Below are 25,882 nucleotides of genomic sequence, written 5' to 3'. Positions count from 1 at the left end.
TGTTGTTGGATTTCTGATGTGGTAATAATCCATTTGAGCAAATCGAATCTTAGTAAGGCTCAAAATCTTACTATGTTAATGTTAGGAAGAAAAGGTTTCACTTATTGGAAGAAGAAAGAGAGGAAATATATTTAAAAATAAAGTTGAAAGATAGTATTAGAAAATTGGAGAAGAGGAAAGACAATATTCAAATTTGAAAGGGTTTCTTTGAAAATGATAGAAGAGGAAAGACAATAAAATTTAAAATAAAAAAAATCATCGAGATTCATTTAAAATCTCAATCCCTCTTTGTGGAGGAATACAAATTGAGACAAAAGGAGGGGGAACAACCATCATGTTTTATTATATGTACACACACGGACACGTGTATCCCTAACTACTACTTCATTTGGTAAACATGTGAGTCATTATATTCCACGAAGCTAGTATGAATTGAATCACAAATTGATTCTCATTGTACCAATTCTTGGTCCAATCTAGTATAGGAACGAATTTGGTAACATAGATTTAGAGATTGGCCTCTATGTCTTGTTAAATAATATTGGAGATACCTCCTATGTTCTCGAACTAAACAGATTTATTGTGATCTCAAAATTCTACTTCAATCCATATCCTTCCAGCGATCCCTTATACAATGAAATCCTCCTCATGCCATGGCTGCCGGCCTACCTGTTAACATCAAGGCCTCAACATCGAAAATGTCATTCTTCTTGTTGTCTTCTGTAAGATATATTTTAATTTCCATTTCTACGACAAGTACTTACAAATTATCAAGAGTAGTCAAGAAAGTCATCGATAATCTTGGCAACTTGGTTGATTAATGGTGCATACCCTATGATTATAAGTACTATTTAATTGGTGAAATTTACATAGTACAACTTTTTTTATTCGATTCCATATATTGGAAGAGTATCTCAGAGTAACTGTTCTTGGTTTGATCTCCTCATCGAGATTAATGGCGAATGGTTTCTTCTCTTTCGATCCATTTGATTTTGGTGGAGTTCATCAAGATGTTTATGTTCCTACTCTTCAAGGTTATGAGAAGGAAGAAGGATCAGTGAACACAGAAGCAAAGACCCATTTGTTTGAAATGGAAGATTTTGGAGATATGGATCATCTTTGGCATGAATATGGTACCAATCAAGAGAAGACTCCACAAAAAGGTATCCTAATTCCTGATGATCAACAACAACCATTTTCAATTTTTGGGTCCTTGGATGATTTTCACTTTGATATTGTTTCTCAGACAACTCAATCATGTCAGGAGTCAAAAGATTCGAAACAATTTGACTCTATCCTAACTGAAATTTCAAATATTGTTGAACCAAAGAAGGAAAAGCCGCATGGGATAGCTTTAGCATCATTGAATATTTTGAACAATTATGGGAGTGGGTTCAAGAGATTAAGCAAGGAAGAACCAAATGACAAAGTTACTAATATTGGTGGCCAAAGACTTTCAACAGAAGAAATCATGAGAGTTGCGGGAGAACGATACATCCAATTCTCGAGCCAAAAGGATGATAATCTTTCTATGTTTAGACACCCCTTTGATTGTGCTCTTTTGGGTCTAAGTGACGAAGAAATCAAAGACGTGGAACTCGCTCACCTTCTTCTAGCCTCGGCCGAAAAGGTAGGCAACAAACAATTCTATCGTGCCACCAAATTACTAAACCACTTTGATTACTTAGCGTCTACTACGGGTAATCCTGTTCAGAGAGTTGTTTACTACTTCTCCAAAGCTCTTCAAGAGAGGATTGATCGTGAAACTGGAAGAATTTCATCAAAAGGTTTGGGTAAAGGAAAACAAGATATCGATATCGAGGATGAGATGATGAATCTTAACCCGGTGATTCTCTCATATTACCAAGACATACCCTTCTCTCAAGTGTTGCAACTTGCTGGAATTCAAGCCATCATAGAAAATGTAGCTTTGGCGAAAAAGGTCCATTTGATCGATCTCGGTGTCCGATCTGGACTGCACTCATCAATCTTAATGCAAGCTCTTGCATCGAGACACGCATGCCCAATTGAGCTTTTTAAGATAACTGCTGTTGGAACAACATCGAGGCAAAAGATCGAAGAAACTGGTAAGAGGTTGTTAAATTTCGCTGAATCCATGAACCTACCTTGTTCATTCGAGGTGGTTATGGTATCTGACATGAAAAATCTCAAGGAAGATTTATTCGAGTTAGAAGCTGACGAAGAGGTGGTCGTCTTCTCTCCAATGTTATTGAGAACCATGATCGCTTGGCCAGATCGATTAGAAACTCTGATGAAAGTGATCAAAAGCCTTAACCCATGTATAATGGTGGTCACCGAAATTGAAGCGAACCATAATTCAATATCTTTCGTGAACCGCTTCATTGAAGCTTTGTTCTTCTACAGCGCATTCTTTGATTGCTATGAAGATTGTATGGATCGAAATAATGAAAATAGAATAATGGCTGAGGGGACATTCATTAGTCAGGCAATTCGGAACATTGTTGCAGCAGAGGGAGAGGAACGAACAATGCGACATGTTGGGATCGATGTGTGGAGAGTTTTTTTTTCGCAGTTTGGGTTGGTGGAGACAGAATTAAGTCAGTCATCATTGTATCAAGCTAGTTTGGTTCTTAAGAAATTTTCTTGTGGGAGTTCTTGCACCCTTGATATGAGGGGTAAATGCCTAACAGTTGGGTGGAAGGGAACTCCAATTCACTCTGTTTCTGCTTGGAAATTCAATTAAATTATGTGTGTGTGTGTGTTTGCAAAAATAGTTTCTAGTTGTTTTTTTCAGTTTTTGTTAGGCTTTACTACCATGCATTAAATTGTGGGAAGGATCAAGAATCATGTTTTACACAGGTGCCAACTTGATGTAACCCACCTCTATCAGGGCTTGGGACCCTTGTACGACATCATCCTTTGTAATGATCAAGGTTGGTGATGCAATGCAACAAGTCCAAGTGGGACTACTAATCCGGACGAGTTACGGATTCAGAATAATCCAAAGGGACCTATTGTTGAATGGAAACGTCGAGATCTTCAAGATTTATAGCAAGCTATGCTCTTTCCATTTTTAGACATGATTCTTTCGTTTATCCTATTTTTAGATGTTTTTACTATTTTGAAAAAAAAAAATAAAAATTTAATAACTTTAGTTGTAAAATTTAGAATTTTGCACCGTCGATTCCCTCTTATTTCTAAGGTTAATTGGTATCTATTTCCATCCTTAGGTGTTTTTACTATTTTTTTTTTAATTTTTGTTATTTTCATTTCTTTTATATTTAGGAATAAGAATCTTTAATATAAATAGTATCGTAACTCTAATATGGGAAAACATCTCTGATTAATAAAATTTATATTTAAGAGAGTTTTCTCTTTATTTTTCAATTACTTGGTATTCTGTGTGAATTAACAAGTTTTTTATATCTGATTGTTTAGTATAATTTTGAGAATCAACGAACTAATTGAAAAATTATTCTTCACCCTATATCAGTTGGCAAGTCCATCGGTTTGCACAATTGTCCATGTACATGTAGAAGATTCGATAGCTACCTAGTCAATGCTTCTTTGGGTGTAAGACTCCAAGTTGAGGAGTTACTCAAATGCTGCCAAGATATCAATATCTTTGTGTTGAAATAATTGTGATCATACCTTGCTTTGAAATTTACATAATCATACTTTTGATTATTAAACTTATGAAACAATCATATCTTCGATTTTATAATTTTTGTTGAATGAAAATTTTCCCAAAGAAATAATGGGCTACCACATGATGTAGGTCTCAGACATGGGCCCTGATATAATTGAAATTCTGATAATATAACAAATGTTCGATTACACCATATTTGTGGCCGCCTACTTACTTGAGACAATAAATACAAATAATAGAGAAAAATAAACTAATATTGCAATAGATTGTACATATTGCATTCTCATGAGATGGACAAAATATAGAGTGCTCTAGAATTACAATAAGATAAGATCGATTGGGAAGTTTGTTCTACATCAAAGAAATTGTGACTATTGAATTGAATGGTTTAGACTTTTGACTGGTAATTTGTGAGAGAATAGCGGTGGGAATGAAATAACTTATGAGCATTTTTTTTTTTTTTTTTTTTTTTGGGCTAGGGAAGCAAAGTTGTTAGTTGTCAACGTAAAAGTGGGTTCAATGGAATTTGAATCCTGGTCATTGGGTCAACATTTCACATGCCTTTACCAACTTAGCTAAGTTGGCACCTTCAATCATGAGTAGTATACCAAGGGGAACAAAATTACAAACCAAAATGACAAGCCTATAACTTGCAGGGGCATAATTACGTTTGACGACGTGGACTAATAACATGCCTCAGCATGGTCACTAGTGCAAGGCAAGGATGAATCGTAAGGGACATTATGCGTCTTGTCCTTGAAGTAAGAGGAATCATTCAACAAGAGAGAAGTTCAATGGAGACACCCATTTCTCACTTGAGTTGATTCGTTAAGGGGACTCAACCTAAGTGACACATGTAAGTACTCGAAGCACTCGACTTATCATGGCCGAAAACTTAGTCTATGGAGCAGAATTAGAAAAGGAGCAAGAGTGGACCTAAAGTATAAGGTTTCCAAAGATCTACATGACCCTAATTAAAAAAAAAAATTGTTAGACCAATTTGAAAGAAGATTAACATATGAAAGAATTATGATTCATCATGCAATCAATAAGATAAAGATGGAAATATCCTACTAATCTACGAAGGATTGGGAGACATGTGCAAGATCTTCAACGAGGAAGTTATCAATATGAGAAGAACTGTAAATCTATATAGACTATTATGAACATATAGGTAAAAGACTTTTTTTTTTTGTGTTCTAATTCAGTAATTCTAATTTTTTTTACTAATTTAATTGTCGAAGGGTCTTAATTTGAAAAATCCTCTCAGATTTTAGGATTTAAGATTTTTTGTAGGAACATGAAGGAGACCAACCTCGAGATATGATTTTGGGTGTAGATATGAGATTTTCGTTTCCGAAGATATCTTCTACTTGGGTTTGGAGTTCCCACCATTCTCTTTTTTTTTTTTTTTTGCAGAAAAAAGTGTAAATAGATACCTGGAAAGTAATTTTTTTAAATTATTTTTTGTTAGTGACTCTAGTACAAATAAGGTCTATTAGCCCACCAGTTTCATAACTCTTTGACATACCAATATTGAAAGAATTGGAGAAATTAGAGACATGAATCCAACTATAATCTATACGGTCAATAAAAAAAAATCAAAATACCATGAAAAAATAACTAATAATTTCTCAAAAATCTGATAGCTCTTCAATTACTATATTGAATAAGAGAAATCTCAAGTTGAGAGTATACTTGGAATAAAAAAGATTTGACCATTTAGTTGCAATAGGGAATGAAGGAGGAGGAAAATGCCGAATGTCTAGAGGGAGGTTTAAAAATCATCGAAAAGAAGAATCTTAATAAGAAAACATGGCCGACCTTATTTGTAGAAAACCATTTGGATTTTTGAGATTGGAAGTTGGGAGGGACTAAAGGATACTACGATAAATTATCCATTTCCTGTGTTTGCAATTCCCCCTAAACTGTAATTATGGGGATATTACTTTCAGGGAGTCCGAAAACGTAGTCTTTGAATTCACACAAATGTACCTCAAGCATAAGTTATGGAAAATGTAGAAAAGAATTAATTCTAGATTTTGTGACGGGAAAAATATGAAGCCATTCTAAAGCTAGTCCTTGTTGGCTTCTTCGATATGCAATTATGTATTCTATGGACATCGATAATAGGAAGCTGATTTTGAAGCCATGCGTGTGGAATCGCTTTCAAACTTTTTCAAGAATCCAAAGCAGGATGTAGTCTCAAACACCGTGTTCGAGTTCAATTTTTTAGATAATTATTAGGAATAATTAATTTTCAGATTTTCAAAGATTTAACTGATTTTTAGCATGTTAAGTTTAGTAGGTTTCTATATTTATTTGATAATAAAATTTCAATACAAATGTAAAATAATTAATTGTGTAGTAATTTTCTGACTCTGAAAATTTTCAATCAATCTATACGCAGCTGAACCATGGATCTTTTTTTTCAGGATACACAAGGAAAAAGATCAATGGTTCTATGCCCTTGTCATATCAATCGAATACCGATCGAGTGAAAATTTTCAAGTCAGAAAATCATTAGCTTAATTAATTTTCAGATTTTCTAAGATTTGACTGATTTTTAGCAAAAATGAATCTAAGATGGAATCTTAAAACTTCAAATTCAATTTTGTTGAAAACTTTAAAAAATTTCAAAATTTTGAAAACCGCATTTTTACAAAGGACGGTTTTCAAAGTCGAACCATCTATTTAAAAAAAAAAATCGATGGTTCTTGAATTAATGATTTTTTGAGAATTGAACCAATAATTGTTAAGAGACGTAATAATCTGACACCCCCCTCTAAAATACACCCCCATCACAGAAGCTTAGATCATTTGCCTTTGGATACATAAGAAAAAGATTTATGATTCTACATATCTTGAGAAAAACGATCTATGATTTTGTGATGAGCATAAAGGGGTGTATGTCAAAGGGGGCATCACAAAATCATCATTCAATTGTTAAATCTCCGTTCGGACGGTCGGATTGGTTTTTAAAACACTAAGAAATTTTGTTAATGAGTTGTGATAATCTGACTTAGGCATGTGACGTATTCAATCGACACGCCTGACGTGAGAGGCTCGGAAATCATAGATCTGCTCTCCTCACGAGCTGTACCTTTTTACGAGGAATCGTAGTTCAGCATCCCAAGGAGATCAGATCTATGGTTTCGAACCTGACACGTCAGAGGTGTCAACTGAGTGTGCCACGTGGGTAAGTCAGATTACGACGATTGTTTAGTGATTTCTTTCTTCTTGATGTATATCACGTGGGACCCAAGGAGTACTGGGCCATCTGCAAAAGTTATCCACGTTGGCGACTTTTATCACCCTTTCGTGGACCCTCTTTACGGACTTCGAGTACTCGCGCTCTTGGGTCTCTCTCTGAGAGTTACAGAGCAGAGCTCGATCATGGTGTCCAAGGCATCCGATTGTGCGACTAAAGTGAAGGTCAGGTTTTCTTCAACTTTCGATCTGTTCAGATCGTTTTTTTTTTCTCCATCTATGATTTATGGAATCAACAAAACCTTATACAGAATTTGATATTTTTATCTTTGTTGAAATTTTAATTAGATTTGGATTGGATATAGGAATCCAATCCATGAATTTTATGGCTGATAGTCGTTTTTTTTTTACTTTATTATCGATCTCTGTAGCCTAGAAAGACAATCGTTAATAGAATATTGAACTTCATGACTTGATGGTCACAGAATTCAATCACTTTTTTCAGGAATCACTGCATGTTGGGTCGAATTTTGTGAAAATTTCCGAATTTCAGGCATAATTTTGGTATATTTAAGATGTGTAATCCTCCCAAACAAGGCGTGGGAGGCCGAAGAGTTTAATGATAATTGGTGGATTATCTATACTAATATAAAAAAGAAAAATTTTCCCAATATGGAGCTTTACATTGTAAAACACTAGAGTTGGCCTTGGACATTGGGGAATAGAAGAACAAGATTGGTTTAGCAGACCCCAAATCTTTGTGTTAAGGCTTTGTTGTTGAACATTATAAACACTAAAATCTAGTTATAAGTGACAAAGAAGCATTTATCAATTGTTCAACTTCTATAAGTTTTAAGGTTTTCTATTTTCGCAAACACGTGATTAATTGGACAAATTATCTGTTGATATATTGTATAATTTCTTTAATCTTGTTGCAGAACTTCGAGGGAGAACAAGCAAATGAGGCTTTTGGAAGCCTATCAACTAGGATATCTCAGCTTAAAAAGCAGATTCAAGCTACTCGATTTGCTTCAATTAAAGTAAGTCACCTGAGGCCTTGATGTCAATTCTCTAGTTATAGCTACTCCAATTAAGAAACTACTGATACTTGTTGATTATTTCTTCTGTAGGGGAAACTTAGAAAGAATGGAAAGAACTTAGAAATTAACACCTCTGAACTTGTTGAGTTGGCAACATCGAAAAAAGATCTTTTAATGCAGAGGAATGGGTCAAAAAACATGCTCTCACTTAGAAGTGAAAATCCTCTCTGTAAGCTAAGTGGGTTTGCTCAAGGATCAGGAGAGAAAGATAATTTTAACAATCAAGAAGTTTTGCCTTCAACAATTATCAAACTTCCATATGTTGAGAAGATTCCTCCTTATACAACTTGGATTTTCTTGGACAAGTATGCACTGTTGACGAATATGTTTTTTTTTTTTTTTTGGATAAGTATGCACTGTTGAAGATTTTGTTTGTTCTCCCGGTTTCTTAAATTTGCCTCACACATACAGGAATCAGAGAATGGCTGAAGATCAATCAGTAGTTGGGAGGAGACAGATCTACTATGACCAGTATGGTGGTGAAACACTGATCTGTAGTGACAGTGAGGAAGAGTTTGCAGAACCCGAAGGAAAACATGAGTTTTCTGAAGGTGAAGATCAGATGTTGTGGTAAGTAAATTTAAGTGGTGTAAGTCCATTATTGTAATAATTATAATCATTGCTTAATTGTGTTGGCTGCCCAATTAGACTCAGCAGTATGAAGTAAAAAAACCTTGAAAAAAAAAATCAGTGATGGATTTTCCTTCTATAGGTTTTGATCACTTCAATACTCTTAGGCCATGAACTATTTATCAAAATTTTGAAGGTTAAAGATCAAGCATTCTTAAAGGCAATTATATTTTCTTCATGCTCCACTGCACTTATGATATTTATTTTCTCTTACCATTTACTTGTGGATGCACGATCTCACCGTTTCTTTTCTGTGAATGGCATATAGTGCCAAAAATGTTGTGTTTTGTATTTTTTAATGTAAAAGACAAGCCCAGTTACCTTCCGAATTATGTGATAAAAGTTATCAACAGAAGTGAATTCCATTTTGGTTGATAAGTTCTCTAAACAAAATGCTCCTTGTTACTGCTGGAAATCCTTATTCTCATGTAATCCTGAGCTTCCTTTTCCTCTGAAGGTACAGACTGTGTTAGGATAAAACAATAGCGAAATCAGGACCATAAGGACTGTAAGTTATTCAAAATGTCAAGACTTGCATCACAAAGATTTTCATACTATGTTCTACATCAGAAAGAGAAACTAGATAGTAGTTCCAGACTTCCAGTTATTGGGTAAGTCCTCTAATTGATAAAATGTTTACAGAAAAAAAGAAAGAAAAGAAGGCACACTAGAATAGGAAAGTTTTCAGAGAAAGATGACCAGTCAAGCAACCTGAATTCACTAATTCACATAATAAGTGATCTCCACACCCCTAAAGTATACAGAAATTCACTTGCAGACATTAAATTTCTGCTATTTACTGCTTGAAATATTTTATAGATCAGAGTCAAAGAGGCACGCCATGAACATGCAGGTCTTTAAATGGCTTATTTATTGGTTACCCATATCTATTTCTGGTTGGGGTTTGCAAATATCTTATTCATATTCTTATATTATTCCGAATTTATTTGATTTTGTTAAAAAGGTTTAATATTGTCTAAGTCAATTCATGCTTTTTGAAGGTACCACTTCGACGAGGTGGTAAAGTTTGTATGTGGTAATCTAAAGCCATATTATGTGTTGAGTTTGGCAGGAAGGTTTCCCAAGAGTACGGGCTAACTCAGGAAGTGCTGAAAATCTTGAGCCAGTTTATTGAAGCCACCTCAACTGAAATACAGGTATTGGAATTAACATAGAAAAACCAAACATCCTGATGGGACTTTCTTGTCTCAAGATTATGATTCTGTACTTTGGGTTCTATATTTCTTTATCAGAAATATAACATGTATATTATCTTTTATAAATAATGTTACCTATTTCTGATAGGTGTATTTTTTTTGGAAGGTATCTGATAGCTGTATTTGTTTTTGAGATTTGCAGGACAGATGCAATATACTAGTGGAGAAATATCAGGAGAAATGTGCTAAAAAGGTCGAAGGTTCTGGGGAAGAAGAATCTGAAAGGAGCATGTTTTTGGACAAGAGCCTTAATATGGCTTTAGATTCTTTCGATAATCTTTTTTGTCGTCGTTGCTTGGTACTTTTTTTTCTAGGCCACTTCTGGTCTTACATCACTTGTGAAAAAATACTTTTATCTTCATCTGTTCAATTCATAGGGTTAGTTGCATTGACGTTGATTCTTATATACTGGTTTTCATCCCATAGGTGTTCGACTGCCGTCTACATGGCTGTTCACAAAGTCTAGTCACCCCTGTAAGCTGTGGTGTTTTTATGCTGTTTATTGACTTGAAATACAATGATTATTTTGTTGGTTGTTCTAATGTGAGTATTTCCATTTACAGAGTGAAAAACAACCATCTTGGTTTGAAAGTGAAGAGAACGGGAAGCCTTGTGGCGATCAGTGCTACCTTAGGGTATGGTTTTCATTTCGAACTTGAAATGTTAAAATGCATAGCTGCTTGTATTCTTCCCCAGTCTGTTGAACATGGTTCTTTTAATCCAATAGCAGGTTTATGGTCTCTATTTTTCTTATAATGTTTATGTTGATGCAGAAGACTCTAATAGGACGTAGCTTTAAAGATATAAGTATTAGATACGCTGGTTCCACAAGTATTTCTTGTTAAAAATTCATGGATTGCTTAGTGTAATGACCTTCACAGCTGGTAACTCAAAGCACTCAATTGTAAGCACTTTATTGTAAGCTAATTTTACTGAACCAAGTTGTGGCCTTAAAACAACAATTCCAAGAAGGACATGGATGCTTGCATGCTACTGATCTTTTATATTTCTTCGTATTCTGGTTATTGGTGTCATTTTCTCAATATTTGTTTTATTTTTTGTTTCATTTCATCAGGGACAGAATGCTGAACATTTTTATTCTGTTTGTCAATTGTCAAATTTATCCTCGTCATGAATTAATCATAAGTTGAACCAGGGGAAGCATTGTCATTAAATTCTCAGAACATCTTTAGCCCTTTGATATTGTTAATCTATTTAATAATTTGGGGTCCTCTACTTCTCTCATCTCTTATAGAAAAAAATTTCAAGCATTACTTGTATCTCTGCTGTCTTGCAGGCAAGGAAAGGTGTCAAAGAACCATCTGGAAGGTCTGATACTAGTACCCTGTGTAGGATCGGATCTGTAACGAAGAAAGATCGGAATCCATTGTATTCTAGATCTGAAGAACCATCTCCTGATAACTTAGGCACAGGTATAACACCTGATGAAAGATGCAGTGGTGGAAGGACCGACGACATTTCTTCAGAAATTACTGTTGTACCCATAGTCTCTGCTGGAGGTGTAAATAATGATGAATCTATTTCGACGGTACCCTCACATGAAAATTTAGGAAAGCGCAAGGTATTGAAGCATGTAACCATAACAGTAGAAAATTCAAAACCAGGTTCAGATGATTTTCAGGATTCTGCTCACAAGAAACAGAAGAAAATAGCAGGTGTTGATGTATGTTATGTGTCCACTGAAGGTCAAACAGATTCAGATCTCATTTTGAGGGAGAATATTAGGAATCCAGATTCTGGAGCACCTAATGACAACAAACAGAAGAAGAATAAGCATGTTTTGAATGAATCTGTAGAATATACTAAATATATCGGTCCTGATAGTGCTGCATGTGATGAGAATAATGATAATATCATAGAACTTGAAACAAATGATGCCACAGAAAAAGGTGTAATGGAACAATCATCTGGTTCAAGAAAAGGACAAATTAAAGGAGTTACAAGTGGCTGTGAGTGGAAACCTCTTGAGAAAGAACTGTACTTGAAGGGAATGGAGATATTTGGGAGAAACAGGTATAAAGAATTTGATTTCTTCTCTGTGTAGCATGTTTCGATTTTTATTTTATTTTTATTGATTAGTTATTAATTGGTAATATAGGACTAAGATGTTCAATGGTATCATTGGAATTTGCATGACATTCAAGTTGTAGGCCAATGCATATTACTTTCGCGGGAGGGAAGGGCATAAATCTAGTTTAATTGTGAATGAAGTTTGATTGTGGTATAAGATACAATTCTTTCTTTTGCGGATAGAATATATAACCACTCCATGGAGTTATATATATATATATATATATATATATAGGGAAATGTTCAACACCCTACACTTTACCCTACGCTTTACCAAACGTGTTTTGTCCTACATGGGTTAGAAGTTTTGGAATGGGCTGATTTTTGGTGAGGATGATCTCTACGGTTAGAAGATCCTCTTCACGAAAAATCAGCCCATTCCGAAATTTCTAGCCCCATGTTTACAAGTTGAAAAATCGTGGACCGTCCATTTTTTGTAAACCATTTTTTATGGGGTTAGAAGTTTTGGAATGGGCTGATTTTTGGTGAGGATGATCTCTATGAGGATGATCTCCTCACCATAGAGATCATCCTCACCAAAAATCAGCCTATTCTTCTAACCCATGTAGGACAAAACACGTAGGGTAAAGTGTAGGGTAAAGCGTAGGGTGTTGAACGGGACCCATATATATATATATATATATTTCTCTTTTTTGCTCCATGTTTCATACGGGTTATATGTATGATTGTGCTTAAGTTTTGACCCTTTTCTTTGCAGTTGCCTAATAGCGAGGAACTTACTTTCTGGTTTGAAGACTTGCATTGAGGTATCTATGTACATGTGTAATGATGGAGGTGAAATGGCACAAAGAACTTCTGTCCCAGACTCATACCTTGAAGACACTGGAAAAGCTGATACAGATTACATGGTGTGCAATAGGAAATCTTTCTTCTTTTTTTTTTTTTTTCTTTTATAATTATCAGAATACTGTCTATTTCTAGTCCTCGGTGGCAAGGAAGTAATGGATACTCTACTTGTTATTGGAAGCATTGCTTTAAAAAAAAATGCCAGTTCTAGGCATTTGAGGCTTACTTCTCAGCAGGGTTTAAATGCTTGGCAACTCAACACAACTATGCCAATCTTTTGTCCTTCTTACCAAGACTGAGATACAACATTCAACAACACTCCCATGGACTTGACATTATGATTTTGAATCCACCTTTTTGTGGGCATATCGCACTTTAACCAAGTATGTGGAAATTGAAACTCACTGAAAACTGAGAAAAGATTGAAAACAACCTTCATTCCCCACCAAGCTCAAACTTCTATGGCTCCTTTTATGCTGGTTTATTGCACCTAGACCAATGCAAGCTCTGGTATTCCCCACTCTTTAACGATTTCTAGAGAAAAAAAGAGTGTGATTGACTCAAAATGATTTTTTTTTGCAGAAAAGATTGTCTGGGAATGTATTTATTCAATTCCCTTCAATAGATTTTCTTTATTGGTATCACTCGCAGGCATTTTGTCTTATGACTCGAGTAATAATATCATTTTTTTTTTAACCTTGGCATCACATTATTATTAGGAGCAAGAGATGCCAACTAGAACACGACTATTTCGTAGAAGGGGCCGAGCACGAAAGCTAAAGTATACATGGAAATCTGCCGGACACCCATCAATTCGAAAAAGAATCGCTGATGGGAAACATCAGTCATGTAAACAATATACGCCGTGTGGATGCCAGTTCAACTGTGGAAAGCAATGTCCTTGTCTTCGTAATGGAACTTGCTGTGAAAAATACTGTGGGTATGTTAAGCTGTTTTTCAAACTTTCTATGATGAAATATTACATGAGTAAATGAACATGAATAAAGCTAATGTTTAGATGTTCATTTATTCACAAACATATTTGCATTCGAATCCTAGATTAGCATCTGTGGTTCATATAAGGAATCTTCTAAATTTTCAGGTGTTCTAAAGGCTGCAAAAATCGGTTTAGGGGATGCCACTGTGCCAAGAGCCAGTGCAGAAGTCGGCAGTGCCCGTGCTTTGCAGCTGGTCGTGAGTGTGACCCAGATGTATGCAGGAATTGCTGGATTAGGTAATGAGTTTCAGATCCCTATGTTGGTTACATCTTTATTCATTTATTGATTCTGCCCTGTTTATTATGACATTAACCAATTAGCTGCTATAAAATTATTTTGGACCAATTTAATGGATTTAATGGAGTTGGCATGTTTTTCAAGCTAGTTCATCTTGGACATAGATTTGATGATTTTCATGTTATGAAACTGATATAAGGTGATCCCTTACAAATTGTCAGTTCCTGACATGACCAATCTGCATCGCTGATTCTCAAGCACACGATATCTCCATGAGATGAACTTCACTCTGTTGGCTAGCTCCTTCTGTTCTTCATCATGCTGCCGCATTCAGTCCAACTAATTTGAAATCTTATTAGTTGCTGGTGTTATTCGTCTCCCCCGCAAATTTGCTCACTTTTATCTAAACATTTTGTTTTTTGTTTATATTGAGGAAGAGAACTCAGATTTAGTTTATTGTAAAATAAACTAACAAAATTTATATTAGTTTCTGTTAGTGTATATATATATATATATATTTTCCTTCATATGATTAATTTTATTCATTGATTTGACCAAACAAGAACAGAATAAACAACCTGAACACACACCCAAGGGCCTGAGAACTCACTCCTCACATCTAATATTATAGACTCAATCCACCTTCCTAGGAAATACTCAAAAAACACCTCTCTAAATTCTTTAAAAATCTTACACCAATAAAATAGGAAGCCAAATATTGAAAAATGGGGAACATTGTATGCTCACTGCATGTAGTTGAATAAAAATAATGTGTACACATCATTAGTGACCTAAAGAAGACATTGTAAACAGATTGACCACTTTGGTAGTGACTACCACCTGATATTTACCAGCTGAGTCATACATCTTAATCCTTATTAGAGAAATGTTCTGATGTGCAGCCTCTTATTTTTAATATTCATAACTAGATTCTGCGTCAGATAGGTTTTTGTTTGTCTCCACATGGGGATCATGCTAACATACAGAAATGCACGCGTGCATGATTAATAGGGCAATGATGGGTACTTCCTACTTGTTCATCAATTTTATTGATTCATTCTTTATGGAGTTTGCAAATTTCTTTCATTAGAGTTGATTATTAATTCATTATCGCTTTATCATCCAATCCATCAACTTTTTTTTTGATAGAAGATTGAACAACCTTGAAGTAGTTAATAAATTTGTTTTCTTTAAAAGTGTAGTTCACAGTTATCTAGTTTTGTTAGGCTCAGCCATATACATTGATGATTCTGTATCATTTATGTGATAATTTTATATGGAATTTCTTATATATTTCAGAATGATCTTTGCTAATAGTTCTTATTATGTGCAGCTGTGGAGATGGTTCATTAGGTGAGCCACCAGCACGAGGAGATGGTTATCAATGCGGAAACATGAAGCTACTCCTAAAGCAGCAACAGAGAGTGAGGAATACTGGCTGTTTTATTATTGCAATTAGTATTTTTTTGTAATGATTGGCATATTTGTAATCTGTCGCTTATATTCAATTTTTGCAGATCCTTTTAGCAAAGTCTGACGTTGCTGGATGGGGAGCCTTTCTAAAGGTGGGAAGACAATATTTCCTTTTATTTCTCACTATTTCTTGCTACTTCTTACCAGGACTTGGGTTTAATGTGATTTCAGAACCCTGTTAATAAAAACGATTACCTTGGAGAATACACCGGTGAATTGATCTCCCACAGAGAAGCAGACAAGCGTGGGAAGATTTATGATCGTGCCAACTCCTCGTTTCTTTTTGATTTGAATGACCAGGCAAGTGATAAGTTTTATTGATTTTTAATTCCATCAGCCTTCGTGGATTGAATAGGTGTTCATTGTAGACTTAACATGAGAGGTTTTTGAGTATTTTTCCCTCTTTGGAGGTTGAAACTATTTAGTATAAATTAGTTTTTTTTTTTTTTTTTTCATAGATAGTTTTAAGTTCTGTATAGAAAACTATAATTTAGAAAATATAGGTGTTCATAACATTACATTTTATATGGATCTACTCATATACGATACATTACAAGCCCATAGCAATCCCATTATGTAACCCTTCATTACCCATTATTACAAACTGTTGAAAACAAAATAGACTCCTAAACCCATTTATATTTTTATTTTGAATAGAATACACTCCTGAACTTGTGAGTATTTGTTTTTGGAGGCACACTTATTTCTGCACTTGTAACAAACCCTGCAATTTAATAATTGAAATTTAGTCAAATTTCACAGAAGTCTTAGCTGAGCCCTGAAGGTCTTGATTGAAAATGCAGAAAATGTTATAGGGGACTATCTTGAAAATAAAGTTTCTAAATTTGAGTTCTCATAGTGGGTACCTCCTGATTTGCAGTATGTTCTTGATGCTTATCGCAAAGGAGACAAGCTGAAATTTGCAAACCATTCATCAAACCCTAATTGTTATGCAAAGGTATGTCAATTTCAGTAGATCTGTATCAAAATTTCTTTCAAGTTCTGAGTATTGGCTTGTACAGGTAATGCTGGTTGCTGGAGATCATCGTGTTGGCATTTTTGCCAAGGAACATATAGAAGCTAATGAGGAGCTCTTCTATGATTATCGTTACTGTCCTGATCAAGCACCTGTGTGGGCCCGGAAGCCAGGGAGTTCCAAGAAAGATGATTCTTCGGTGTCTAATGGCCGAGCACAGAAACACCAATCTCATTGACGGTGTAAGGCATTTAGATGGCATTGTGTGTATAGATAATAATGGAAGTACATATAAGGTGTCAATACAAAGAGCTGGTAAAAGTCTGGGCGGATCAGAACTTCGTCTTTCTCCCTCTTATCTATAAAAAAAATAAACAATAAAGAAATTCAATTTTCTCCATACCTTCGAATCAGAAAACAACTGTTTATGGGTACCCATATATTTATAAAGTTGTATCCATTGCAACATTTTAAGTAAAAGTGGAAGCTTCTATGGTGGTTCAATACTTCGATTCCTCCAAGACATATTCATTTTTTTCCTTTTTTCTTTTTTTAAATTTATGGGATGTTCTTGAAGACTGAAATGCAAGTCCATGGCATGCATCAGTACTCTTGGTGAGTGAATCGTTCAATGTACAGATCTTTTTTTTTTAAATAGAGAATTTAGGTTTTTTTTGGGTGAGTGTGAGCTTGACATCAAACTGGTCACAATGTTAGATTTTCAATACAAATTGATTTTTTGGCTCCAAATATGTACTAGGTAAGTTCTCTATTGTTAAAAAAACTGGATCAAATTCAAAAGATTTTACCTAAATTTTTTCCCACATTTTCCTCTTTGGATTGAGGGCCACTTAAATTATTTTACTTTCAATTTTTTAGAACTGAGAAAAAGTATAGGACCTTTGAGAAGGTTATACTAAACTACTTTTTCCTTGATTTGGGTCTCTAAGTTTTATAATAAAACTACAGGAACTGTAGAACTTCCAAAGATACCGAGGACTGAACCGTAGAATTCCAAAAATCCTAATAGATCTCCCAAAAATACCAAATAAAAATACAATTATAGTACATAAACCAATATTTGAGAAAAAAAAAATGTGGGAATGTCACACAGCTTAGAGACTAATGGGTTAACTCTCTGGATCTGGTTTTCTGTTTAGATTGCAAATAGAAATACAACAATTCGTTCCAAGTATCCGGAACACCAGGAAGGCACCAATGACTACAATCCTGTCCAGTTGAAGTGACGCCTTTCCCTTGTTTTCTTCCATATATAGATGGGTGACCATCTATCCTAAATTCTGACAAACTAGTTACATTCAACAATGTTACAGGAGTTTTCATTTGCTTTATGACCTCCTCTGCAATTATATTCTTCTCAGGGTATTTTGTATATGAAGTATCATTAAGGGGTCGAATGCCCTCTTTGCAGTGTCCGCCAGAATTCCAGAGACCGCCCCTATTAAACAAGTACACATCACTAAGCAACGAAAAAGAGGAAAGATCGAAAAATTCTTTGATTAAGCAAAGAGAATTAAATATTTACCGAAAATGGGAAGGTGAAGAACTTCGATAGAAAACTTGGGTCTTCCCAGGAGTTATATGTTTATCAACCCATGATGCCCAAGTCATCAGAGCTCTTCTGAAAGCTATCGAAACATCAAGACGAGGATGAACTTGGTCTCCTTCTTGGTAGTAGTTCACACTGTTATGAGAACAACACAAGTTAAGACCTGGTCCAAATGGTTATAAAGTAAATAAAAGCGAAAGGTTGACGAGTGTGCCATATATCCTCGTAAGTCGTAATGCCAAAGTATTCCCTTTGCATATTCTGTTCCTATGAGTTGAAGGGACGAGTTCATAATGAATTATGTGGAAACCAAATCTCAAATATAAGTCTTCGAATATTATAATGCGGGAATAATCTCACCACCTTATCGACAAGAAGTTTTTGATTCTTATTGGTTTAGGTTACATTCTCAAGTATCCATCATTTAGATTAGGAAAACTATTCCTTCGTGATTTACCATACAATTCACCATTCAAAACCTATATATTTTCTAAGTAAGAAAGGATTGAAAGTCTAAGTTGGAGGTACATTATTTAAACATCTAATGTAAAACAAACCCATTTTAGCTTCGACATTAAATTTACTAAATTAACTAAGATTCATGGAATTGCTTTTAAGAAACTTAGTTTGATTGAATCATTTTGCTACTACAAAGCTTCAAACAAGAATGTACATGAGAAAAATAGTGTACCAGAGAAGCTTTTACATAGAATAGTTCAAGAACGGTACTCACCCAGCTTTTGTTTTGTAATGAGACCACCAATGTGCAGTGTTGAAAACAAGAATATCAGCTCCTTTCCATCTTGAAGCGCTCCTATCAATGGTGTCAATTCTCAGAGTTGGTACTCGCTTATGTCCTACTCTTGCCTTACTCTCGTGAACTAAGAAATGAGTGACATAGTATTCAACCGTACACTTAAAATCCTGCAAAACCCCCGCGAGAATCAAATATTTGTGAAGACCCAAAATACGATTAAGAAATGAACAAGTTTTCGCAGAACTACCACAAATTTGAAACTGTAATTTCCCTTCTCTTTAGTGATCCTTCGACCATGGGACTCATAAACGCGCTTCGGATCCTTGATGGGTCCTCTCAATAAACACAACATGGATTCCCATTGGTTCCTGTTAATTGAATCACCAACAAAAACCAGTCTCTTCCCTCTAATCAATTCCAGCATTTTTGATGCATTGAACCTATAATACACAAATTTCCAACCCATCAAAATTTTTCTTTTTTAATTTTTCAAACTGAATCAAAGTTAAAGAACAAGGATAACATGCAAACTTCACAATTTCACATCTACATGGGATTCAATCAAATTAATATTTCCAAGATTAAGTAACAAAGATAACAAAGAATCAAGTGGGGTAGGAAAACATGCAAACTTCACAATTTCACATCTACATGAGATTTAATAAAATTAATATTTCCAAGATTAAGTAACAAAGATAACAAAGAATCAAGTAGGGTAGGAAAACATGCAAACTTCACAATTTCACATCTACATGAGATTTAATAAAATCAATATTTCCAAGATAATTCACAAAGACAACAAAGAATCAAGTGGGGGTACCTTGGGAATTTGCAATCATGTGGTTGCCATCTCCATTTCATATAATCTCTATCTAATCTCCCATTAGCCTCACAATTGAAACCTTCATCTATATAGGGGCATGAGCTGTTTGTATACAGAGGATAGCTCTCATCATAAACCCACCGCCCATGTGAAACGTCACACTTACTTCTCTTCTCTTCAATCCTCTCACTTCTCTTCTCTTCAACTTTCTCAGAAGAATTATCATATTTTCTGTAATGGGTACTTTTCAAAATTTCATTAGCAGACTCACTTTTGTTACTCTGAACACTCTTACCAACAAAACCCACATCATTCCCAGAAGAATTATCAGGTCTTTTGAAATGGGTATCTCTCAAAATTGATTTTTTCTCCTCAACGACAGTCAAATTTTTACTAAAAATCGTAAAGGCGTGAACTTTTATGGGTTTGAGGCCCAAACTAAAAGAGGTGTTGAACTGGAATTGCGTTTCTTGAGGCACTGAAGGGGTTTCTTGGAAAACCCAGATGGAGAAGATGGAGAGGAAGAGAAGTGAGGAAGAAATAGAGAAGGAGAAGACAAGAAATCTTGTGGGTTTGAAGGAGAAACTTCTCTGTCTCTCCATTTCTACTGAATTCTATGAGACAACAATAATGGCTGCTAAATATAAGGAAAAAACAGTTATTAAACTTGTGAAGTGTAAACTTAAAATAAAAAATAAAAAAATATAAATATAAATTATAAAAAAAAATAAAAAAATCTAGAAATGGAAAGGAGTTGAACTGAGATGAATTGGTTTTTAGATAATGGAGCGAGGATTCAGGGATTCAGGCTGTAATAGACTTCCAACCCTTCAAGTGAAGGGAGCAGTGGAGAATTGGGTTCTTAGTGTAGTTACCAAAATACCATTACTCTTCCTCTATAAGTACAAATATGTCCTCCCTAAATGACTTACATACTTTCATGACAATTTGTTCAGTCCTTCAACCATTCTCTTTTGTTTAGAATCTCAAACTAAGCAATTTGATTACACCCAAATTAAATTGATCTCGTTGAAGCGGCGATAATCTTTTCCAAATTTGATCAAAAAGAGCTGACTCTCGAGATGAAGGTCTCAAGTTTGAGATAAAAACCCATGTTGATTTTATAGATGAGGCATGATAATCTGACACTCCCCTCTGACATACGTCCCCATCATAGAATCATAGATCATTTGCTTTGGGATACATAAGAAAAAGATTTATGATTTTACATATCCAAAGGCAAATAATTTACGATTATGTGATGGGGGCTGTAGGGGGCATCAGAAAATCATTATTCTTTATAGATAGAAACTATAAAATTAGTTACTACTAAAATCAATTGTTTTGAACTTTAAAAGACTTTATATGCAGAAATAAATACCATTTTATGGACAATATGATCCCCTAAGTAGATTCTTCTTATTAAATTAACTCATACTATTCTACTTTTCTTACAAATCTTAGCTTTACGTTGCTTACAAGTTACAAGAGATGCTAGGATTTTCAAGGTGAAATGTAAGAAAGGAAGGGCAAATATGTCTTTTTGAATAACAAATTAAAATGCCCCCGACAGTGTCTACAGGTTGGATCTAGAGTATTTTAATGCACTTTTTTTAATGGTTGTCCTATTAATGCATTATTGATTTCATGCTGACCAATATAAGTAAGAGAAGCTAAAATTGTTTCTTAATTGACAAAGGGAGTCCCCACTAAATTTAGAGAGCTGCTATTGCCACACTAACTTTCTAACGCCACCCAACTGTGTGCAATTCTTTGGTGATTTACATGGGAATTGATGTGGCAATAGCATTATTCTTCTCTCCAGCCACGATTTCTCTACAACTAGAACCAAGGAAAGAGCGAGGAGCGGAAGAGAGGCCATAAAGAGAGAGAGAGAGAGTGAGGTGAGGGAAAAGACTAATTGTATGTTTATATCCTTTCGGTATGTGATACATAAATTCACTAATTGGTATGTTATAACAAAAAGTTGGTGTGCCAATACAATTTTTCTTCAATCTTTCAACAAATCGATGGGGTTTCATTTCTCATATAAATACCATGAGAACATAACTTATCAAGAGAAGGAAATTCGCAATGCATATCAACTATGGTTATCTCACAACACAAAGCTCGTCTAACATGTCCTCAACTAGTAACTCCATTAAGCAAAAAACAACATATAGTAATCAAGAAAACGATGAACTATGCGTTTGTAGACTTAATAGGCGTAAAGACCGCCTCAATGATGGCATGCTTCTTCTTAGGGAGTCCCAAGCCAATCATATGGTTCAAATACACCTTCCCATCCTTCAAAGTTGCGGCCGTAGCCAAACGATGCATGGGCCCAGAGTACTTGGCGATGACCCTAGCCGTCTCCCATTCATCAGAACTTTCAACCAATCTCCCTGAAGGGTTCCCTGCAACTACAAGCTTTGTTGGAGAAATAAGCTCTAAACCATCCCCAAAGGCCAAGGATCCTGCAACTACCTTAACTAACTTCACCTCTTCTTTCTTTGTATCAATCTTAAATAAACTACCACTAAATGTGTGAATCACCAGCAAATAACCATTAGGATGGTAAACTATGCCGTTAAGTGCAACCAAATTCTTGTACCATTCTTTATGAGTGAAGAGTGGGCTTTTTATGATCGATATAAGCTCGCCGTTCATACCTACCTTCCATATCTTACTGGCTTTGGTATCGGTAACATAAGCATTTCCCTCTGCATCGACCGCCACATCATCTGCAAATGACTTTTCGTCGCCTATTTAATTAAAAGAAAATGTTAGTAACTAAATCATGCTCAAATGTCGAACAAAAATAAACCCATTAAACAAGTTTTAAATCTTCAGTTCAGATCCAATTAATCTTTTAAATATCAACTTAGTTACAATTTTATTCTACTAAAGCTAGGGGTTAATGATTTTTTTTTTCAAAAATTAAAATTTAACTTCATTACAAGTAATCAACTTTTAGAAGAGAGGACCTATTTTAAGCTCTAATACATAATTTATATGAAAAATTGAAGACCTTTCATGTAAAATGTATTATTTTAAAATGTTAAAAAAATTAAATCATGTATAATATTTGGGGTACACATTGGATCGAGTCAAACCAAGAACCGAACCAAACCAAACTATTTCGGATTGGTTTGGTTTTATAATATATCAGTTCGATTCTGGGTCGTTAATTTAAAAAATCGATTGATTCAATTTGGTTCTCGATTCCAAGGTTTCCTAGAACCGAACCAATATATATATTATATAATATTTATTTATTTAACAAATAAACTTTAAAAAAAATCGATTTCATTCTTTTCTTTCATCTTTTTCAAGTGAAACCCTAGCCAAGTCATCGTCGTCACCCCTCATCAACAGAGATTGGATCCTCGTCGTCGTCACCTCGTCGAAAATTGAAGAAGTACTCTCTCTCTCTCTCTCTCTCTCTCTCTGTAATTTGGGAGTATGTGGATGTTCAATAGAGGGTTGTGGTGTTAGATTGTTGTGTTTTTCAAAGCAACTTAGAGAGCTATGGTATTAGATTGCTGAGGTGGTTATCTATTTGAGCAAAATGACCTTTACTAAGGCTCAAATCTTTACTAAGTTGGATCTGAATTTTTTTAATCAACTTAAATGATTGTGGTATTGGATTGTTGAGGTGTTAATCCATTTGAATAAAACGACCCCTAATAAGGCTCAAATCTTTACTAAGTCAGTTAAGAAATTGTTTCTCTTATCAACACCCATTGTACCTACACATTTGCTGACCAAAACCGAACCGAACTAAAATTGGTTTGGGTTGGTTCGATGTTAAGGGACAGCCGGTTCAGTTCTGATTTTAGATTTGTAAAATCGATCATGTTCGATTCAGTTCCAATTTTGTCCTCAACCTAGACCAATCCAAATCGTGTGCACCCCTATATAATATAAAAAGAAATTACAAAATAAATTAGTTTCGGATTCCCGTGGGTACTCATCAAATATAACCTAACGATTTCGATTCCTATTGGTTCGATTTCATTTTAGATCCGACTCTAATCGATTCCAATAAAAAAGAAATTAAAATCAGGGTTTTCGATTTCAATTCCGAGTAAATGGGCACCCATTGACACCCCAACTTGTGGCATCCAAAAATATGGTTTTTTTTTTTTTTTTTCTCAGAGTCATGATGAATGCGCATGATTTTGGTATGCGGTTGGGTAAGTGACTGACGTAACTAGGGCATAGGACCATAGATCTTTGTGCCCTTACCATGTCACGTAGTCGCACACCAACTGCATACCAACCCCGTGGTCGCACACCAACTACATACCAACCATTATTCTTTTCTTTTTCATTTTTTCTAAATATTCAAAAACATGATTTGACAGGATTATAGAAAACAAAATCCTAAGAACTTTAAAACTTTTTCTTCTTTAAAAGAAGATTAAAAGAAAAGGTAATCTTATTTTATAACATTAATTTAGTTAGTCTGGTTCACAATTAATTAAAAGTTGGTGTTGGATTTTCAATGTAATAATAACCAATGTGGACCCAACAACCCTTAAGAAATAGTCAGGTTCAAAATTCAAACGTGGAAATTAGGTTAGGTGTTGACCACACGAACCAGAAACAATTATTTTAACTATTAAATGCGTTACTTTTTATATTCAATTTTTTGACGAAAGACCAAACTTACTAATGTCTGCTCAAATAGGGTCACATATCTGATATCAATTAAGCCAATTAAAGAAGAGAGCTACTATTGCCACACCAATTCCTATATAAAACAACAAAAGAATTGCACACGAGTGGTGTGTCGTTAGCAAAAGTTGGTTTGGCAATAGCAACTCTCTTAAAGAATGAAACATATAATATTTTTTATAACTCGCCGACTCACCTGGGCCGCTGAGTTGAGTGAGAAATAATCGGTTCCACGTGGTTAAATCGTAGGCCGATAACGCGCCGTAGAGATTACTAAAGACGTCAGCAGTCACAAGGAGGAGGCGATTTCTCGGCCGATCGATTGCCATACCCAACGAAGCGTTTCCTATCAAATCAGAATCTCTAACTACCGTTTGTTCAACCAACACCGTCCCTGTAGTATGATCTTCGGGCACCGAGATCTGACCCACACCACCTTCTAAGAAAGATACAAGAAACCGATGGTTGAGATCGTCCCATTTACTGCACTCTCTAAGCAAACCACTGCTGTGATACTCGTACACATGGGTCGAAGATTTGGACCGTTCAAGTAATATGATGAACCCCAGAGGAACGGCTGAGATGAGAAGGATAAGTAGCAGAAATTTCGTAGAGCAGATGAAAGACGCCATGAGAGAGAGAGAGAGAAAGAAAGATTGGTTTTGTGGGGAGCGACGATGGCTTTCGTTTGACAGAAATTTATATCATATCATCCGGATGGTATTATATTAACTTACGACTGGTTTATGTAATCATTGCTCTTTTTCTTTCTGTATTTGTGTGTACAGGAAAGATTCCACGGCTCATGGGTTTTGGAGAAAATGTTTGTCGTTTAGGGGGGCAGAAAAATATCAACTACTATTTACACATACACCCTTAAAAGTTGAACCTAACTCCCTTCAAGCATGGTCACCAAAGTCGGAAAACGGGTTTATATATATGGGTCCCGTTCAGCAACAAACATTTTGGCAAAACATTTTCAAAACATGGGTTAGAGGTCTTGGAATGGGCTGATTTTTGGTGAGGATGATCTCTATGGTGAGGAGATCATCCTCACCAAAAATCAGCTCATTCCAAAACTTCTAGCCCCAGTTTACAAGTTGAAAAATCGTGGACCGTCCATTTTTTGTAAATCATTTTTGATGGGGTTAGAAGTTTTGGAATGGGCTGATTTTTGGTGATGATGATCTCCTCACCGTAAAGATCATCCTCACCAAAAATCAGCCCATTCCAAAACCTCTAACCCATGTTTTGAAAAATATTTTGCCAAAATGTTTGTTGCTGAACATTTCCCTATATATATATATATATATATATATATATATATATATATATATATATATATGATCATCCTTTTTTTAAATCATTTGTGATGGGGTTAGAAGTTTTGGAATGGGCTGATTTTTTGTGAGGATGATCTCCTGACCATAGAGATCATCCTCACCAAAACTTAGTTTATTCCAAAACTTCTAACCCATGTAGGACAAAACATGTTGAGCAAATTCTTGGGTAAATGATTGGGTGCCGAACCCTGTTACTTACTGTTGAACCCGATATTAAAAACGGGCACACAGAGGACCAACAGAGTGACGAAAACGGGAGGTCAAAAATACCAGCGAGACCTGCGGTACTAATAGAGATACAAACCGAAGCAACGGGACCCTATATATGTAGAAGGT

The 25,882-nt window shown here is 35.1% G+C and overlaps 4 protein-coding genes across 4 annotated transcripts; 2 read left to right on the top strand and 2 right to left on the bottom strand.

The window, feature by feature from the left end:
* Nucleotides 1–955: 955 nt before the first annotated feature.
* Nucleotides 956–2,866, top strand: LOC147383538 (DELLA protein RGL1-like). The gene has a single exon (XM_086427306.1). The coding sequence runs from the start codon at nt 956–958 to the stop codon at nt 2,723–2,725; it is 1,770 nt and encodes a 589-aa protein (XP_086283432.1). The 3' UTR covers nt 2,726–2,866.
* Nucleotides 2,867–6,908: 4,042 nt separating this feature from the next.
* SWN (SET domain-containing protein) lies at nt 6,909–17,020 on the top strand. The gene is made up of 17 exons (XM_086427549.1): nt 6,909–7,066; nt 7,780–7,881; nt 7,972–8,246; nt 8,353–8,511; nt 9,644–9,728; nt 9,931–10,086; nt 10,215–10,262; nt 10,352–10,423; nt 11,086–11,822; nt 12,598–12,748; nt 13,406–13,626; nt 13,789–13,920; nt 15,255–15,345; nt 15,439–15,486; nt 15,566–15,694; nt 16,275–16,352; nt 16,417–17,020. Exons 1-17 carry the CDS (start codon nt 7,028–7,030, stop codon nt 16,606–16,608), a joined length of 2,715 nt encoding a protein of 904 aa, XP_086283675.1. The 5' UTR covers nt 6,909–7,027; the 3' UTR covers nt 16,609–17,020.
* A 379-nt stretch (nt 17,021–17,399) lies between these two features.
* TBL6 (TRICHOME BIREFRINGENCE-LIKE 6) lies at nt 17,400–20,325 on the bottom strand. The gene is made up of 5 exons (XM_086427550.1): nt 19,518–20,325; nt 18,945–19,137; nt 18,674–18,864; nt 17,917–18,075; nt 17,400–17,829 (listed from the first exon to the last, which is right to left on the bottom strand). The coding sequence occupies exons 1-5, from the start codon at nt 20,120–20,122 to the stop codon at nt 17,493–17,495; spliced, it is 1,485 nt and encodes a 494-aa protein (XP_086283676.1). The 5' UTR covers nt 20,123–20,325; the 3' UTR covers nt 17,400–17,492.
* A 1,266-nt stretch (nt 20,326–21,591) lies between these two features.
* Nucleotides 21,592–24,884, bottom strand: LOC147383535 (uncharacterized). Its single transcript, XM_086428807.1, has 2 exons — nt 24,400–24,884; nt 21,592–22,285 (listed from the first exon to the last, which is right to left on the bottom strand). Exons 1-2 carry the CDS (start codon nt 24,833–24,835, stop codon nt 21,723–21,725), a joined length of 999 nt encoding a protein of 332 aa, XP_086284933.1. The 5' UTR covers nt 24,836–24,884; the 3' UTR covers nt 21,592–21,722.
* Between the last annotated feature and the right edge of the window lie 998 nt (nt 24,885–25,882).

This window comes from Akebia trifoliata, chromosome 16, assembly GCF_017979445.1.
Source record: "Akebia trifoliata isolate Shusen 1 chromosome 16, ASM1797944v1, whole genome shotgun sequence".
NCBI lineage: Eukaryota > Viridiplantae > Streptophyta > Magnoliopsida > Ranunculales > Lardizabalaceae > Akebia > Akebia trifoliata.
Note: the sequence above shows the minus strand (reverse complement) of the source record. Positions and strands in the feature narration are given on the sequence as shown.

Excerpts from the sequence above, each read along its gene's own strand:
- SWN (XM_086427549.1), top strand. The coding sequence starts at position 7,028 with ATGGTGTCCAAGGCATCCGATTGTGCGACTAAAGTGAAG. Across the intron at positions 9,729-9,930 it reads CCACCTCAACTGAAATACAG|GACAGATGCAATATACTAGT; the intron begins GTATTGGAATTA and ends TGAGATTTGCAG. Across the intron at positions 10,424-11,085 it reads GCGATCAGTGCTACCTTAGG|GCAAGGAAAGGTGTCAAAGA; the intron begins GTATGGTTTTCA and ends GCTGTCTTGCAG.
- LOC147383535 (XM_086428807.1), bottom strand. The coding sequence starts at position 24,835 with ATGGCGTCTTTCATCTGCTCTACGAAATTTCTGCTACTTATCCTTCTC. Across the intron at positions 22,286-24,399 it reads CACTCAACTCAGCGGCCCAG|GCGACGAAAAGTCATTTGCA; the intron begins GTGAGTCGGCGA and ends TTAATTAAATAG.
- TBL6 (XM_086427550.1), bottom strand. The coding sequence starts at position 20,122 with ATGGAGAGACAGAGAAGTTTCTCCTTCAAACCCACAAGATTTCTTGTC. Across the intron at positions 18,076-18,673 it reads CATTACAAAACAAAAGCTGG|TGTGAACTACTACCAAGAAG; the intron begins GTGAGTACCGTT and ends TTCTCATAACAG. Across the intron at positions 17,830-17,916 it reads TCTTCACCTTCCCATTTTCG|GGGCGGTCTCTGGAATTCTG; the intron begins GTAAATATTTAA and ends CTTGTTTAATAG.
- LOC147383538 (XM_086427306.1), top strand. The coding sequence starts at position 956 with ATGGCGAATGGTTTCTTCTCTTTCGATCCATTTGATTTTGGTGGAGTT.